The sequence below is a fragment of the Gorilla gorilla genome, chromosome 1 (genome assembly GCF_029281585.2).
Source record: "Gorilla gorilla gorilla isolate KB3781 chromosome 1, NHGRI_mGorGor1-v2.1_pri, whole genome shotgun sequence".
NCBI classification, from domain to species: Eukaryota; Metazoa; Chordata; class Mammalia; order Primates; family Hominidae; genus Gorilla; species Gorilla gorilla.
In genome coordinates this window covers 76,876,893-76,892,588 of record NC_073224.2, presented here as the reverse complement: position 1 = coordinate 76,892,588, position 15,696 = coordinate 76,876,893, and the positions used below count along the sequence as shown (strand labels likewise).

The 15,696-nt window shown below is 38.7% G+C and overlaps 1 protein-coding gene across 4 annotated transcripts in view; it reads left to right on the top strand.

Moving 5' to 3' along the window:
* TOR1AIP1 (torsin 1A interacting protein 1) overlaps positions 1 to 4,987 on the top strand; it is a 38,280-nt gene extending 33,293 nt beyond the window's left edge. For all 4 annotated transcript variants that reach the window (XM_004027989.4, XM_019027317.3, XM_019027329.3 and 1 more), the window contains one exon: positions 2,362 to 4,987. In XM_004027989.4, the coding sequence (XP_004028038.1) occupies positions 2,362 to 3,149 (788 nt within the window). In that variant the 3' untranslated portion in view covers positions 3,150 to 4,987. The remainder of the gene's footprint in view (positions 1 to 2,361) is intronic.
* Positions 4,988 to 15,696: the final 10,709 nt, after the last annotated feature.

Here is a 15,696-nt window from a genome sequence, read left to right as displayed (position 1 = left end):
TATGCAGTCTGTTACAATATATTATTTTTGTTGAAGTATCTACAAAAAACCCAGCTTTTATACAGATATGAAAAATTTTAATAGCCTCTTCAGATAATTGTGGCTATTCTTTTTTGAACTCTCCAAAACTCAGCAAGTGGTAGTTTCTTAAATGTTACTTGAAATAGGATATCTAAAACCATCTTACTGAGCTTTTAGTACTCTATTACATTAAAAGTCATTGGTCTTTCTTATACTTTGAATGGAGTATCATGCACTGGTCATTTGGAAAACATTGGTTCACTGAGAAATGCAGATTTTCCAAACATTGACACATTAGGAATGTAATAAAAAATATCACATTTGTTAACATCACTGCCAATCTCAAGACTTTAAAAAAGTGTTAAAGGGTGGGGTGCGTGGCCCATGCCTGTAATCCCAACATTTTGGGAGGCCTAGGCGGATGGATCACCTGAGGTCAGGAGTTCAAGACCAGCCTGGCCAACATGGCAAAACCCTGTCTCTACTAGAAATACAAAAACATTAGCTGGGAATGGTGGCACGCACCTGTAATCCCAGCTACTTAGGAGGCTGAGGCAGGAGAATCACTTGAACCTGGGAGGCAGAGGTTGCAGTGAGCCAAGATCGCAGCACTTCATGTCATCCTGGGCCACAGAGCGAGACTCCATCTCAGAAAAAAAAAGAAAGTGTTAAAGTACAATATTGGGAGTTGTCAAGCTCATGGTGGCAGATTTAGGATTCTAAAATCCTAATTTTCACTTGAAAGCAAATATCTGCCAAATACACAAGTCTGACTGTAGTTTGTTACTTGTTCTTTCAAGTAAAAAATAGTATTCCATGAAAAATGTGCTAATTCGCCTTGTAATTCATTTGCACAAAATTCTTTTCCTTGAGACAACCATGGTACTGTATGATGCAGCAGAAGTGCTTTGTGCATACCTTCCATTTCTTCAGAAAGAATATTGACATATGTACTCAAGGATTCAGATTTAATAAGATAAATAATTAACTGCTTCATAAAGGACATTCTTAAGTAAAAGAATGTCCCTTTGTTAAATCTTGAATGCATGGCAGTGAAAAATAACAATGACTACACTCGTACAGTTTGGTGCCACTGCCCTGTAACTCATGCTAAGGCATCAGAAGTTTTTCCCACCATTGCTTTTGCGTCATCAGTGCAAATGTCAACACAAGGTGAAAGTCAAATAACATCTTAGTGTTAGAAGAATAGCTTTAACTTCATGGACCCCCCTCCCCCCAAAATAGGGTCTTGAGGTACCCCACAGACCACATCTTGAGAATTGCTGCTCTAAAAGGTCCCTACTAAAATTAATAGCCTGAAACAGTCAATAAGTAAAAGATGTAAAAGTATTATTGTTACTATCAACTGAATAAATGAAGTAGAATATGAGAAAGTACTTCATAAACCGAAAAGCACTAGATAAATATAAATTAATACTATTATTATTGCCAATAGTAACTAGGGATGAGTCACAAACTAAATTTTACCATTGTTAACTTGCATACCACAAAAGGCATCGGTGAAATTAATCTAAAGGGACAGCTAGCTATTATAACACGTAGAAGATGTTCATTTATATTGCATCCTTTTCTTTTTTTTTTTTTTTTTTGAGATGGAGTCTTGCCCTGTCACCCAGGCTGGAGTGCAGTGGCGTGATCTCGGCTCACTGCAACCTCCGCCTCCCGTGTTCAAGTGATTCTCCTGCCTCAGCCTCCCAAGTAGCTGGGACTACAGGTGTGTGCCACCACACCCAGCTAGTTTTTTGTATTTTCAGTAGAGACGGGGTTTCACAGTCTCGATCTCCTGACCTCGTGATCCTCCCTCCTTGACCTCCCAAAGTGCTGGGACTACAGGCATGAGCCACCACTTCCAGCCTGCATCCTTTTCTTTATCCTTTTATGTACTTCAGAAATATTTCACCTTGAATAATTAGCCATGTGAATGCTGAGTTACTAAATTAAAAAAAATTTTATAAATTGTATTTTAATAGTCTATTCTCCCAACTATTAGCAGTGGAAATAATAACTTCGCTTTATAAACTATTATTTTTCTGACTTGTTTATGCCATTTCATATGTTTAAAAACTTTTTTCCTCAAAGACTTATTTTTATATTGAAGAGACATATGCATATTTGTACACATAATTCAAAGCCTATGCATGTAAGATTTTCTTGAGAATGTGATAAATTATTTTATTAAGAAAATTATCAGCTTTCTTCTTTAAAGTCCTTCCTCTTTTACCTAATGTTTATAAAGACTGATACTGATTTTAAAAGTCACTTGCCCCTGAATCTAAGAAAATGGTATTTATATCTGTCATTTCTTTTTTGTCTGAGTAGAAGTGACTGGACAACCCCAAAATGCATCTTTTGTCAAGAGGAACCGGTGGTGGCTACTTCCTCTGATAGCTGCTCTTGCCTCTGGGAGTTTTTGGTTCTTTAGTACTCCTGAGGTAGAAACCACTGCTGTTCAAGAGTTCCAGAACCAGATGAATCAACTTAAGAATAAGTACCAAGGTCAAGATGAGAAGCTGTGGAAAAGGAGCCAAACATTCCTGGAAAAACATCTTAATAGCTCCCATCCTCGGTCTCAGCCTGCTATCTTACTGCTCACTGCTGCCCGAGATGCTGAAGAAGCACTTAGGTGTCTGAGTGAACAAATTGCTGATGCCTATTCTTCTTTTCGTAGTGTCCGTGCCATCCGGATTGATGGGACAGATAAAGCTACTCAAGACAGTGATACTGTCAAACTAGAGGTAGACCAAGAACTGAGCAATGGATTTAAGAATGGCCAGAATGCAGCTGTAGTACACCGCTTTGAGTCATTTCCCGCAGGCTCTACTTTGATCTTCTACAAATATTGTGACCATGAAAACGCAGCCTTCAAAGATGTAGCCTTAGTCCTGACTGTCTTATTGGAGGAAGAGACACTTGGAACAAGTCTAGGCCTAAAGGAAGTTGAAGAAAAAGTAAGAGATTTTCTTAAAGTCAAGTTCACCAATTCTAACACACCCAACTCCTACAATCATATGGACCCAGACAAACTGAATGGCCTCTGGAGCCGTATTTCTCACTTAGTTCTGCCTGTGCAACCTGAAAATGCCCTGAAAAGGGGCATCTGCTTATAAGAAGTGAGAGAGAAGAAAAATCATGTCCCAAGTTCTGAGAATTGTTCACACTTTCTAACCAGAGACAGAATTCAGAGCTCTTTTTGAAAGAACTAGTTTCTTTTTAAAGAAGTTAAGTTCTTACATAAACATGGAACATATAAATCATTCATTCAACCTAATTATCTGTGATATGAGAGAATCATTTCAGTTTCCATTGAGAGCTGTGTTAAAGGTATCTTAGGAGTGCAGGTTATATGCAGTTCCTTTGAGAATCTGTTTTGATTCTGGGCTGAGTTATTACAGTTACGGTATGACCAGTGAGAGGGATTTGTGTCCTTTCTTATGAACCTTCCTGATTTTTTAACTTAGATTTCTCACTAAGTTTCCTGAGTTATTAGTAAGATTGCTCCCTAAATGTAACCAGGGATTTTCCCATTATGTTCCCTTTTATACCATTTAGGTGTGAGTTCCTTAGCTTCTGCCTATAGGAACATAAGTAATGAAAGGTCATCTAGGTGTGTGTTTGGAATTTTTTTCTTTTGTTTTTTTGGAAAATGGAAAGAACAAGGCAAGGAAGGAAAAATTAATGGGGAAGCTGAAGGGAGGAAATGTTACAGTAATCCACTGAGATGTAGTTTAGTCAAACATAGATATATGAACTGTTAATCTTGGTGGATTCTGTTGGGATTTGTTTTTTACATCTCCTTTTTCCTTCCTTGAAGAAAAATTCTTGGCCGTCCCAAGGATTCTTCATGTATATTGCAAAATTTAATATATTTGTTCACTTGAGTCTTAAGAGTAGGTCAGGCCAAGGCAGGTGGATCACCTGAGGTCAGAAGTTCAAGACCAGCCTGGCCAACATGGTGAAACCCCGTCTCTACTAAAAATACAAAAATTAGCCGGGCGTGGTGGTGCACGCCTGTAATCCCAGCTACTTGGGAGGCTGAGGCAGGAGAATTGCTTGAACCCGGGAGGCGGAGGTTGCAGTAAGCCGAGACCGTGCTTATTGCCCTCCAGTCTGGGCAACAAAAATGAAACTCCGTCTCAAAAAAAAAAAAGAGTAGGTCAATTCGTAACAGTTTATTTTGGACACATCCTGAAGCTTTTGTTTTGAATTAAGAAATGAGTTTCAGGAATTGACAAACCATTTGTTAACCAGCTGTCCTGGGCTATTGAAGATTTCATTTTCCGCGCATCCACTTGTTGCAGTCCAAGTCCTCTAGTGCAATGCCATAGCAAATATAAAGATTTACTATGCACGTGATACATTTTATGGAGTGCCTCAAGCCAAGATAGTGAACTTATATGAAGGGTGTGAAATGTATTTCTTTACTACTATAGTAGTTTAGTTATAACTTTGCATCTATAATTGAGCTTTCTCATCTGTCAAATGCTATGGTTTTCTTAAAATGTTACAATTCTAGATCTATCCACCTTGTTTTTTTATTGTCTACAAACCATTAAATGTAAATATTGTTTTTAGAGTCAGTCATTGGCTTTGTCATTTACCCTTTGAGAGTTCCACAAGTGGTGGTAGAGTGGTCTAACGTCTTTCCCCTAGTACTACCAGTATTCATAAATGTATACCCCTTACTATAATTTGTTCCTCTTAGAAGTCAGATCATCTGATTTATAGAGGATTATGAAAACCAGAGTTTTTGAAAAGGCTTATTTTATACATACATATTATATAGAGAAACAAATGTTTTTATTAAATGTTTCATTGACCCAAGTAATTTAAAAGTAATATGTTACCTATGTCTTTCAGGAAAAATAATCATAGCAGCTGATCTGTAAATGACTTTAAAAGCTATTTTAGTAATTTAAATAAATTTACTTTCTTGGTTTGTACTCTCTATGTGTTATAAACTTAATGATTTATCATCTTTAAAAAAAGAAATCCAAGTATTTTCCTTGAACAATTTTAGCAACTCTGGCTAGGAGAAACAAAAACCAAAGAACTGGAGCCATTTGCAAGTACATTGGTTAGAAGTGGAATAGCCGTAACTTTCCATTTTATCTCGGCACTTAGGGTTTTTAAAAATACAGTTAAGTTAGATATTCCTGACTTGGCAAAAGAATCTCCACAGCAGCTTTTCTTTTCTTTTTTTTTTTTTTAAGTAGACATGGGATCTCGCTATATTGCCCAGGCTGTTTTTGAACTCTTGGCCTCAAGCAGTCCTCCTGCCTAAGCCTCCTAAGTAGCTGGGATTACAGGCATAAGTCACTACACCTGGCTTCTTAACCTTTTCTTTATCACCTCCCTGAAGAACTTTTTTAGATTTTTTCTTAGTCACTCCTTCCCCATGATATTTCAACACCAGATATATACTATGTATCTGTTTATGGACTGTAAATGTTTTTTGCTTTATACAAAATAGAATTTTTTTTTGTCCCCAGTGAACCAATTTTCACCCCCATTGAGAATGCATGCTCAAGAGCATCCACGTTTTAGATAATTGCTGCCTAAAATGTTCTATTTGCTATTCATGTTACTGTGATCCTTTTAGAAGGGAAAATTTATTTTTTATTTTTATTTTTTAATTTTTTTTATTTTTGAGACAATCTCACTCTTGCCCAGGCTGGAGTGCAGTGGCGCAATCTCGGCTCACTGCAACCTCCGCCTCCCATGTTCAAGCGATTCTTCTGCCTCAGCCTCCCGAGTAGCTGGGATTACAGGTTCACACCACCATGCCCGGCTAATTTTTTGTACTTTTAGTAGAGACGGTGTTTCACCATGTTGGCCAGGCTGGTCTTGAACTCCTGACCTCAGGTGATCCACCTGCCTTGGCCTCCCAAAGTCCTGGGATTACAGGCATGAGCCGCAGAGCCTGGCCTAGAAAGGAAAATTTAAGTAAGATACCAGCTTCAAAATAGGAGCTAAGGTCTAGAGAAATGGAGCACGTTGTAACTGGCTGACAACAGTGGCCCAGGAAAACCACAGTAACTTAATTTGAAACTTAATTTGCTTCCCTTCTTTTAATGACTTTTTAATATTTAAAGATGTTTTCTAAACCTCTAATCCTCAAAACAAAAATTGGAAGTAAACTGATTTTCATTCAGTGAACTGCCATTTAGAAGTGATAGGGGTTTACATACTTTGTACCATTAGTTAAGGCCTAAGCTAAAAGTATAATATCCAGTTTCCCTATGATCTCAGGTTTATGGAAAGTAGCCTTTCTTTTGGCAGTGTAAACAAGCAGTTCTATTAAATACGTAAACATAATGCATTATTCTGCTATTTTGTCCTTATCAAGATCATGTAGTAAAATTTTGTGGTATAAGAGGATAGGGCTTTTCCCTAAGGAAGAGGATTTTATTGGCATTAACCACCAAAGATGGGGTTCCTGAGCCTGGAAAACCAAGCTGAGAAGGCTGCCATTGACTGGAAGAGGAGGAAATTCCTCCCTTGAATGCCCTCTTTCTGGCCTGGATTCTGAGAATTCCTTGTGTGTTTAAGGACCCTTGTGGGTGGTATAGAAACTAGTTCCTGTCACTTGAGCATAAACAAGAACCCCTTTGTACTCTACACCCCAGACATAATGATCTACTTGCAATTTCCTAAAGACATCATTCACTTGTCTTTTGCACATTCTTTTTTTTTTTTCTTTTTTTTTTTTTTTATTATACTTTTAAGTTTTAGGGTACATGTGCACATTCTTAGACTCTTGGAATACTTCATTTCCTGCCCTCTTGCTTTCTCCAATCTCATGTTCTGCTAATTTTTATTTGTCCTTAAAGTCTTCGTTTTCTTAGGGCAGCACTTCAGTGAAATCTTTCATAATTCCCTTCCCCCAGATACTATTTTAGGTGCCTCCTGTTTTTTTTCTTTCTTTCTTTTTTTTTTTTTTCTTTTTTTGGTAGCTTGAACAATAAGACCTTTATTGTTACAAAACCCAGCAGCGTGAGGAGTTCCTGGGTTGAGTGAATTAGAGGCTGGAAAAATTCATCGCAAGCATTACAAGATAACCAATGATACCCCTGATGAAAGAAAACCTCTGCAAGCTGCTAGCTGAAGCCAGCTCCTGTCCTTTTATCCAAAACTGGGTAGTGTCCAGCCAAACCATTTTGGGGGTTGAATGAGTCACTTCAAAGGGCTCAAATGACTGGTGAATCTTCCAGATAAAAGGAGAGAACACAGACTTTCCTGCTCATTTTAAAGTGACTGAGGTGCTCCGCACTCTGATTTATCCTTTATTACCCTGTGGCAGCATTAGCATACCCCTGCTACCACATGCATCTTGCAAGCAGTGACGTGTCGTCAATATATGCACCGTGGCAATCACAGAATGCTCAAATATTTATTGAATAAAAAGAACAAGCCATACCTAATTATAGCTAGGTAAGTTGCATCTTAGTGTTTTATTTGCTTTCCCCACCCCCATCCCCCATTACGCCTAAGCCCTATCTAAAAGCTGTATATAACTCATCTGGGTTTAGCAATGCTATGAATAAGGAAAAACAAAGAGGACCAATCTACGCCGTGGAAGGGAAACGCACTTCTCTGATAGAGACAGTGATCATTACAGGTCCTCAAGGGAAAGGTGAATATCAAGGGAAAAGACTGGGAAGCTGTGAGGTCTTTCCACAGTGATATTTGGCATTTACATTTTCTTAAAATAGCTAGCAAGTATTCTTCCATCTTTTTCTGTTGCCTAAGAGGGTATTATAATTCAGATAAAAGATGGCTATGGATGTACGAACAAGATGAATAAGAAGAATATTTGAGAAGTAGAACTGACCAGATTTGATTGACTGTAGAAGTGCTGAAAATTTCTCTTTGTTCTGTTTAGCTCATATATCTTCTCCCCAGATACTAAGCACAAAGTGATAGACTAAATTCATATCTCTGCATGTCAATATGTTGACTTTTAGTTTGAAGTAGAGCCACACATATTTGGTCAGAAATTGATTGTAGAGAATAAAAACCCTGTCCAACCAGGAAATGAGCAAAAGGGGGCTGGGGTGAAGATTGCAAGAATATACATCTCAGACTCCAGGAAAAGGAAAATACGGGAACTGTGAAGACTGTTTTCATTTGGAGACCAGCAGCCATTCCCTCTGTCTCTCTATCGCTGCTACCCAATTAGCAACTTCCCCTTTGTGACTTAAATGCCAAAAAGATGACATTAATGGCTCAATTCAGTGTATGAAGGATTCCTGAGAAGAATATATGATAAAGCATAGCTTCCTAGGTCACCCTTTTAACAGGGACCAGGAGTTTGGGTTGTGGTAGGGCTGTGTCCTGAGGTCAGGCCAAGAAGTGGGCAGATATGTTAAAGGACAACTGAATACTTCTTCAACTATATAAAGACCTTTTATGTGTAATGCCATGCTATGTCATTAATGGCATTTCATTTTAGCTTTTTAAAAAACCCAACGAAGGGAAATTCAAGGTAATGGAAACATTTTAAGTTTTAAAATCTGAGTCCTGGTCATGGGTCTACTACAAATGTGATTTCTTCCCATTGCTTCTGTTTCTCTAGGCTAAACCAGGAAGATAGTTGTCAAAACTTCGGGTACTATTTTAACATACATCAGCACTTGTTAATTTGCTGTAAGTCCCTCAATAGAACACCAAGCTTTAGTTTTCAGTATGTTTCTTGGGCAAGTGAGGTGGTAGGTGGCCATGTACTAGATTCAAACTTGATTTTCTAGGGATTGTTTTCCCACTTTTAGAGAATACCATTCTTAGGCTAAACTCATTTACAGAATCTACTGCATGCTATACAGCCCTCTATAGAAATATTCACCCTGAGTAGTTAATTATGTTTCTTAATGGGTAAATGTTTTATCTAGTCTCTGTTTTTTTTAATTTCATAAAATCCAGATCTCTCAGAGCTTAAATACACTTCCTCTTATTTTCCCTACGACAAATATGGAAAAGATCTGTAATATATATTTGAATATGTATTAAGTTGTTCCTCACCCTTTTCTATTTTTTATTAGCTATTGAGTATTTATTAATGCTTCAAACACTTCCAAGTGCTTTATGTATATTAACTGATTTAATTCTTAAGTTACTCTATGAGATGGTATTATTATCCCAACTTAATAGGAAACTGAAGCACAGTAAGCTAAAGTAACTCTCGAAGTGGTGGAGCAGAGATGTACCCAGGCAGTCTGGCTTTAGAACATCTATGCTTACCACTATGATGTTCTCAAGGACCCCATTCTGAATATAGGAATAAACAAATTCAGTTTCTCCCACTTTAATCTCACAACACCCTTCTGACTCCAGATGTGTGTGGAGGGGGTTCCCCACTCATTAAGCAAATAAGCAATTTTGCAGCAGACACCAGCTGGGTGTCCTCTAATTCAATTCACTTCTTACACTACCTGGAGATAGCATCAGATACCATAGGTTGAAGGCTCAGTGCCACAAGATGGCTCCCACTTCAGATGCCAATCAGAAGCCCCAGATGGTGACCAAAGGTCCTAACCAACTAGCTATAAGTTAGGGTTCCCATAACCCCTTCTTGAGCTCCATTAGTTTGCTAGAGAGGCTCACAGAACTCGGAAACACTATACAGTCATGCTGTACATAATGACATTTCAATGTCAGACCGCATAGACAATGGTGATCCCATAAGATTATAATACTGTATTTTTACTGTACCTTTTCTATGTTTAGGTATGTTTAGATAGACAAATACAGTCAATCCTTGAACAACATGGGTTTGAACTGTGTGGGTCCACTTATACATGGATTTTTTTTCAATAAATATATTGGAAAATTTTTTGGAGATTTGCAACAATTTGAAAAACCAGATGAACCTCATAGACTAGAAATATCAAAAAAATTAAAGGTATGTGAAGAGTACATAAAATACATGTAGATACTAGTCTATCATTTACTACCATACATAAATCTATTTTAAAATGTTAAAATTTATCAAAACCTATACACACAAACACAGACCATACATTGTACCATTTGCAGTCTAGATAAATATTTAAAAATCTAAAAATGCACTGTTAAACCGTAACTGATGAAAAATTAGCTAGTGGGTACAATGTGTGCTCTTCAGGTGATGGGTATACTAAAAGTCCAGATTTCACCAGGATACAATCTTCCATGTAACAAAAAACCACTTGTACCACTAAAGCTATGGAAAGAACAAAAATTGTCTAATTAACTAATTAAAACAAACAACTGCGTAAAATTAACTGTAGTACCTACTGTTCCACTGAAATAAGTTTGTAACCACCTCCTGTTGCTATTACAGCAGAACTCAAGGGTTGAGAGTATCCACATAAAACACCCTGTGAGCTAATCATCTCCACACAAGCAGTTCTTTGCTCTAGTAAATTGCGTATTGCAGTAAAAAGTGATCTCTCACACTTCTTGCGTTTTTCATCATGTTTAATGCAATACCCTAAACCTTGAATAACACCATGAGCCCCATACAAAGTGCCACCAGTGATGCTAGAAATGCTCCCAAGAAGCAGAGAAAAAAAATGACATTACGAGAAAAAGTTGAATTGCTTGATAAGTACTTTGATTGAGATCTGTAGCTGCGGTTGCCTGCCGTTTCAGACAGCTGACTCATTTTGGAAATGGAGGGGCATTTAACCAACCCTAAACTTACAGTATTGATAATTACAGTACAGTATGGTAAATATGTTTTCTCTTCCTTAGGATTTTCTTAATATTTTACTTTCTCTAGCTTTATTATAAGAAGACAGTATATAATACATGTGTTAATCAACTGTTTATGTTACTGGTAAGTCTTCCAGTTAGCAGTAGGCTATTAGTAAAGTTTTGGGGAAGTCAAAAGTTATACATGGATTTTTGACTGTGTGGGTGTCAAACCCCTAATCCTCTAGTTGTTCCATTGTTAACTGCACTTGCCATTGTGTTACAATTCCCTACAGTATTCAGTACAGGAATATGCTGTACAGGTTTGCAGCCTAGACAACAGGATATACCATATAGCCTATGTGTGTAGTAGGCTATACCCTCTAGCTATGTGGAAGGACACTCTTAAGATGTTTGCACAATAACAAAATTGCCTAACAATGCAATCGTCTTTTTTGTTTTTATTTATTTATTATAGAGATGGAGTCTCGCTATTTTGCCTAGGTTGGTCTCAAACTCCTGGGCTCAAGCAAGTCTCTCACCACAGCCTGCCAAAGTGTTGAGATTATGGGCAAGAGCCACCACGCCTGGTGACAACACAGTTCTCAAAATGTATCTCCTTCATTAAGTGACACATGACTGTACTCATATTTACTAGTTTATTATAAAGGATATTACAAAGGATACCGATGAACACCAGATGAAGAGACGCATAGGACAATGCATGTGGAAGGAGTGTGAAGCTTCCATCTATTCCATTCCAATCTATTCCATTCCAATCTATTCAGGCTCTATAAAGTTTATATTCAACCTATATATTCTTATTTGTGGCTCTCTTTTAAACACTTTTCTTCCCTTGCTCAGCATTTAGAATCCAATATTGCACAAACCAAGTCTAGAGAATTTTGAGTAGGATGAGTCATCACACAGTCCTACCTGTTGACACATATTTGCATACATAATCATGATTTTATAACTAAATTTACTGCAATGTTGACTCACAGTTAATCTTTTTCAAAATGCTTACATGTACCTCAGGGGTTGGTTAACTGCCCCTGCTTACCACACAGCCTCTCTTTTTGGCCTCTTTCAGTCTTGATGCAAAACTCAGCAACTCTGAATTCCTAAGGAAAAATCCATTTGCATCCAGAGCACTGGCAATTTCCTACAGAGGAAAAATTGTTGATAGTACACAAAAAACACATCCCACAGAAAACAGAAGCATCCTTATCCTTACTGTAATGAGGGAGAGTATGATTAAGAGTACAGGCCCTACAGTCTGGAGTTTGACTGCCTAGGGCCAAATCCCAGCTACATGCCTTTCTCACTGAATGACACTAGCAACTTATGCTCTTTATGCTTCAGTTTCCTTGTCTAAAAATGGGGAAAATATTGTAACTACTATCTTTTTTTTTTTTTTTCTTTTTTTGGAGACAGAGTCTTGCTCTGGCACCCAGGCTGGAGTGCAGCGGTGCGATCTCGGCTCACTGCAACCTCCGCCGCCCAGGTTCAAGCAAGTCTCCTGCCTCAGCCTCCCGAGTAGCTGGGATTACAGGCCTGGGCCACCACACTGGCTGATTTTTGTATCTCTAGTAGAGACAGGGTTTCACCATGTTGGCCAGGCTGGTCTCGAACTACTGACCTCAGGTGATCCACCCGCCTTGGCCTCCCAAAGTGCTGGGATTACAGGTGTGAGCCACCGCACCCGGCCTCATTTACCAAAATTCTTAACCACCAACAGTTCTCTCCCCTTTTCCTGTGTGGCATCAACTGTGATGGCTCCTACTTCCAGCCTCTTAGGTGACCCTTGTCATACGAAGAACTTGGGCTTTCTTCCCATCTTATACCTCCATTACAAACCCCAACCCATCACAAAATTTATTAAACAAAAGGCCTTACAGTTATCAGAATCCACCCTTGCCCCAAATCAGGGGTACTATAAAGAATAAGAAAGCTTTCCTGGCTGGGTACAGTGGCTCATGCCTGTAATCCCAGCACGTTTGGTAGGATGAGGTGGGAGGATCACTTGAGCCCAGGAGTTTAAGACCAGCCTGGGCAACATAGTGGGACCCCATCTCTAGTTATAAAATTTAAAAAGTTTTTTTTTATTTTTTAATTAAGAATTTTTTTTTCAAGAAAGCTTTTTGATCACATGCAAATAGCTCTTTCTCTCCATGGTTTATTCTTCCCATTCATCTTCACCATCCTACTGTCATCCTTAATCAACCTCACTTTCTTTTCTTGAAGTAACTATAATTTGTTGATATTTTCCAAGTGCTGCACAGACTATCCTGTGTTGAACACAGAGATGTGCAACCTGGCACTCCTTTCAAGGAATAATTTGTTTTGCCATCTGCTGAGAGTGTGTTCAGTGGACAGCCTTCACTCTCAACCACTTCACAGCTTGCCTCAGCTGCAGAAAACCACCTTGCTCAAGACTACGCTGGGGAGGGGGAGAGTGGTGCACTCTAATGACATGGGATACAAAGGCTTGGCCTTCTCAGACCCACACAGTGCAACTATGGTGGGCCATTTGCACTCCAGAGCTTCCCTATGGGGTTGGCTGAAGCTATGGGGCCTGTATTATAGCATGACTTTTTCCTCTCCCCTCTCCTTCCTTTTCCTCCTTTCCATGGGTGTTGATACCAAGGCACTCCCTACTAAATACCTTGTACTCTGAGTCTGCTTCTCAGAAAACCCAACCTATGTCACACTGTAAGCTTAGTGTAGTCTGTAAATAATTAAGTCAGTAATGTTTATTGACCATTTAATATGTGCCAGGCACCATGCTAGGCACCATACATATAGTATATCATTTAATTTTCATAATATTTGAAGTAGGTGCTATTACTATCTTTCTGTTACCAATGAGGAAACACAGACCCAGAACTACTGTTAGTAACTGATGGAGCTAGGATTTGAACTCAGTCTGACTCCAGAATCTGCATTCTTAACCATCATTCTACAATTCTACATTGTATTCCATCATAATGTCCACTTCTTTTTTTTTTTTTTTTTTTTTTTTTTGAGATGGGGTCTTGCTCTGTTACTGAGGCTGGAGTGCAGTGGCATGATCTCGGCTCACTGCAACCTCCGCCTCCCGGGCTCAAGCAATCCTCCCACCTCAACCTTCTGAGTAGCTGGGACTACAGGCACACACCACCACACCCAGCTAATTTTTGTAGAGATGGGTTCGCTGTGTCACCCAGGCTGGTCTAGAACTCCTGGACTCAAGTGATCCACCCACCTCGGCCTCCCAAAGTGCTGGAATTACAGGCGTGAGCCACCATACTCAGGCAGTATCCACTTCTTAAGGAGCAAAAATGGCATTAAATAATGTAAGCATACGATGCTTGGGGGGGTGGTGGTGGAATGTAGCCATATTTTTTATGGAAAGACTGTGTTAAAAGTGAACATTTTGAAGGTTTTTAACTGGTGAAAGAAACTAGCCTGGAATAATGCCACCAGAGACTGAGTGGAAGTCATCCCTTTTGAAGGTGCCATTCTTATGAGCCAAAAGTTTGTCGTTTAAAAGTTCATTTTGAGAGAATAATATAACATAATTTTAAATAAAGGTATAGTAATCTTTAAAAGAACATTACAGCTGAATATTGTGAATGGGGTGAATTTGTTAAATGAATAACTTTGATAAAGTTTTCATGCACAGGCAAAATGTATTCACTAGATTTCTATGTAGTGATCTGCTTTTACTTTGTAATTTGTAGTCCTCAAAAGACTTTAAAAAAAATAAAGTCCATACTTACACTAACGAAAAAAACACATAATGCATGTATGTTGAGGAAACATACTGCCTGGCCCATAGAATCACTGGATTATCTAGTGAAATTTACACCTCTTTATAGAGATAAAAACCTGACAATAATGTTTGGAACTCTGTTAGGTAGAATGCTCTCTAATAACAAAGGCCTATTATGGTTCTGATGTCCTAATTTGAAAGTAAGTTGGGCAGGGCGCGGTGGCTCACACCTGTAATCCCAGCACTTTGGGAGGCTGAGGCGGGCGGATCACGAGGTCAGGAGTTCGAGACCAGCCTGGCCAACATGGTGAAACCTCATATCTACTAAAGTTAAAAAAAATTAGCCAGGCGTGGTGGCACGCACCTGCAGTCCCACCTACTCAGGAGGCTGAGGCAGGAGAATCACTTGAACCCAGGAGGCGGAGGTTGCAGTGAGCCAAGATCGCTCCACTGCACTCCAGCCTGGCGACAGAGTGAGACTCCGTCTCAAAAAAAAAAAAAAAAAAGTAAATTGAACTAGATGATATTTAAAGTCTCTGTCCATGCTGATTCTATAAAATTGGCAAAGTTTGTAATAGCTTAATATAATGTAAAGCCCAGAATATTTTGCTTGATATAGCCTCTGAAAGAGAATCACTTATAGTCCATGATCTGTCCAACATTCAACAGGCATCTCAAACTGTGTTGGAGTAGTGTAATACTTGCTGCTTGAAATATAAGATCTGAGTGAGCAAATTCCAATGAAATCTTTTCCTTTGGAAATAGTTCCAAAGAATTACGCTTTCTATTGTTAACAGGCAAGTTCCAAAGACCAAAGGTTTGCTCCTCTGAAATATTTTCATTAGCCTTGAATAAGCAGGTTAGCAGACAGAGGGAACGAAGTACTTTTGTGTTCAGAAAATGCAGCCAACTTCCTATCTCTGGCTTTACCTCTAAGTTTTGTTATTGAATCAGCAGTTCTGTTTTTTTAAGTCATCTGGTTATTCCCAAGGTGGCCCTTTGACCTTTGCAGTTTGCCCAAAGGAGATCTACATGTATTAGCTGGTTGGACTATAGGCTAAGCTTAGATTTAGCTCTAAGCAACGAACCCTTTGCCCTTATATCACCTGTTATCTCGTTCCTGCAGAAAAGGAACACAAACATTCAAATTTATAGCAGTCTCAACATCTGCCTTAAATCTTTTGTAAAGTATACAGGGAGTAATGTAAATATGTGCATGCTAACAT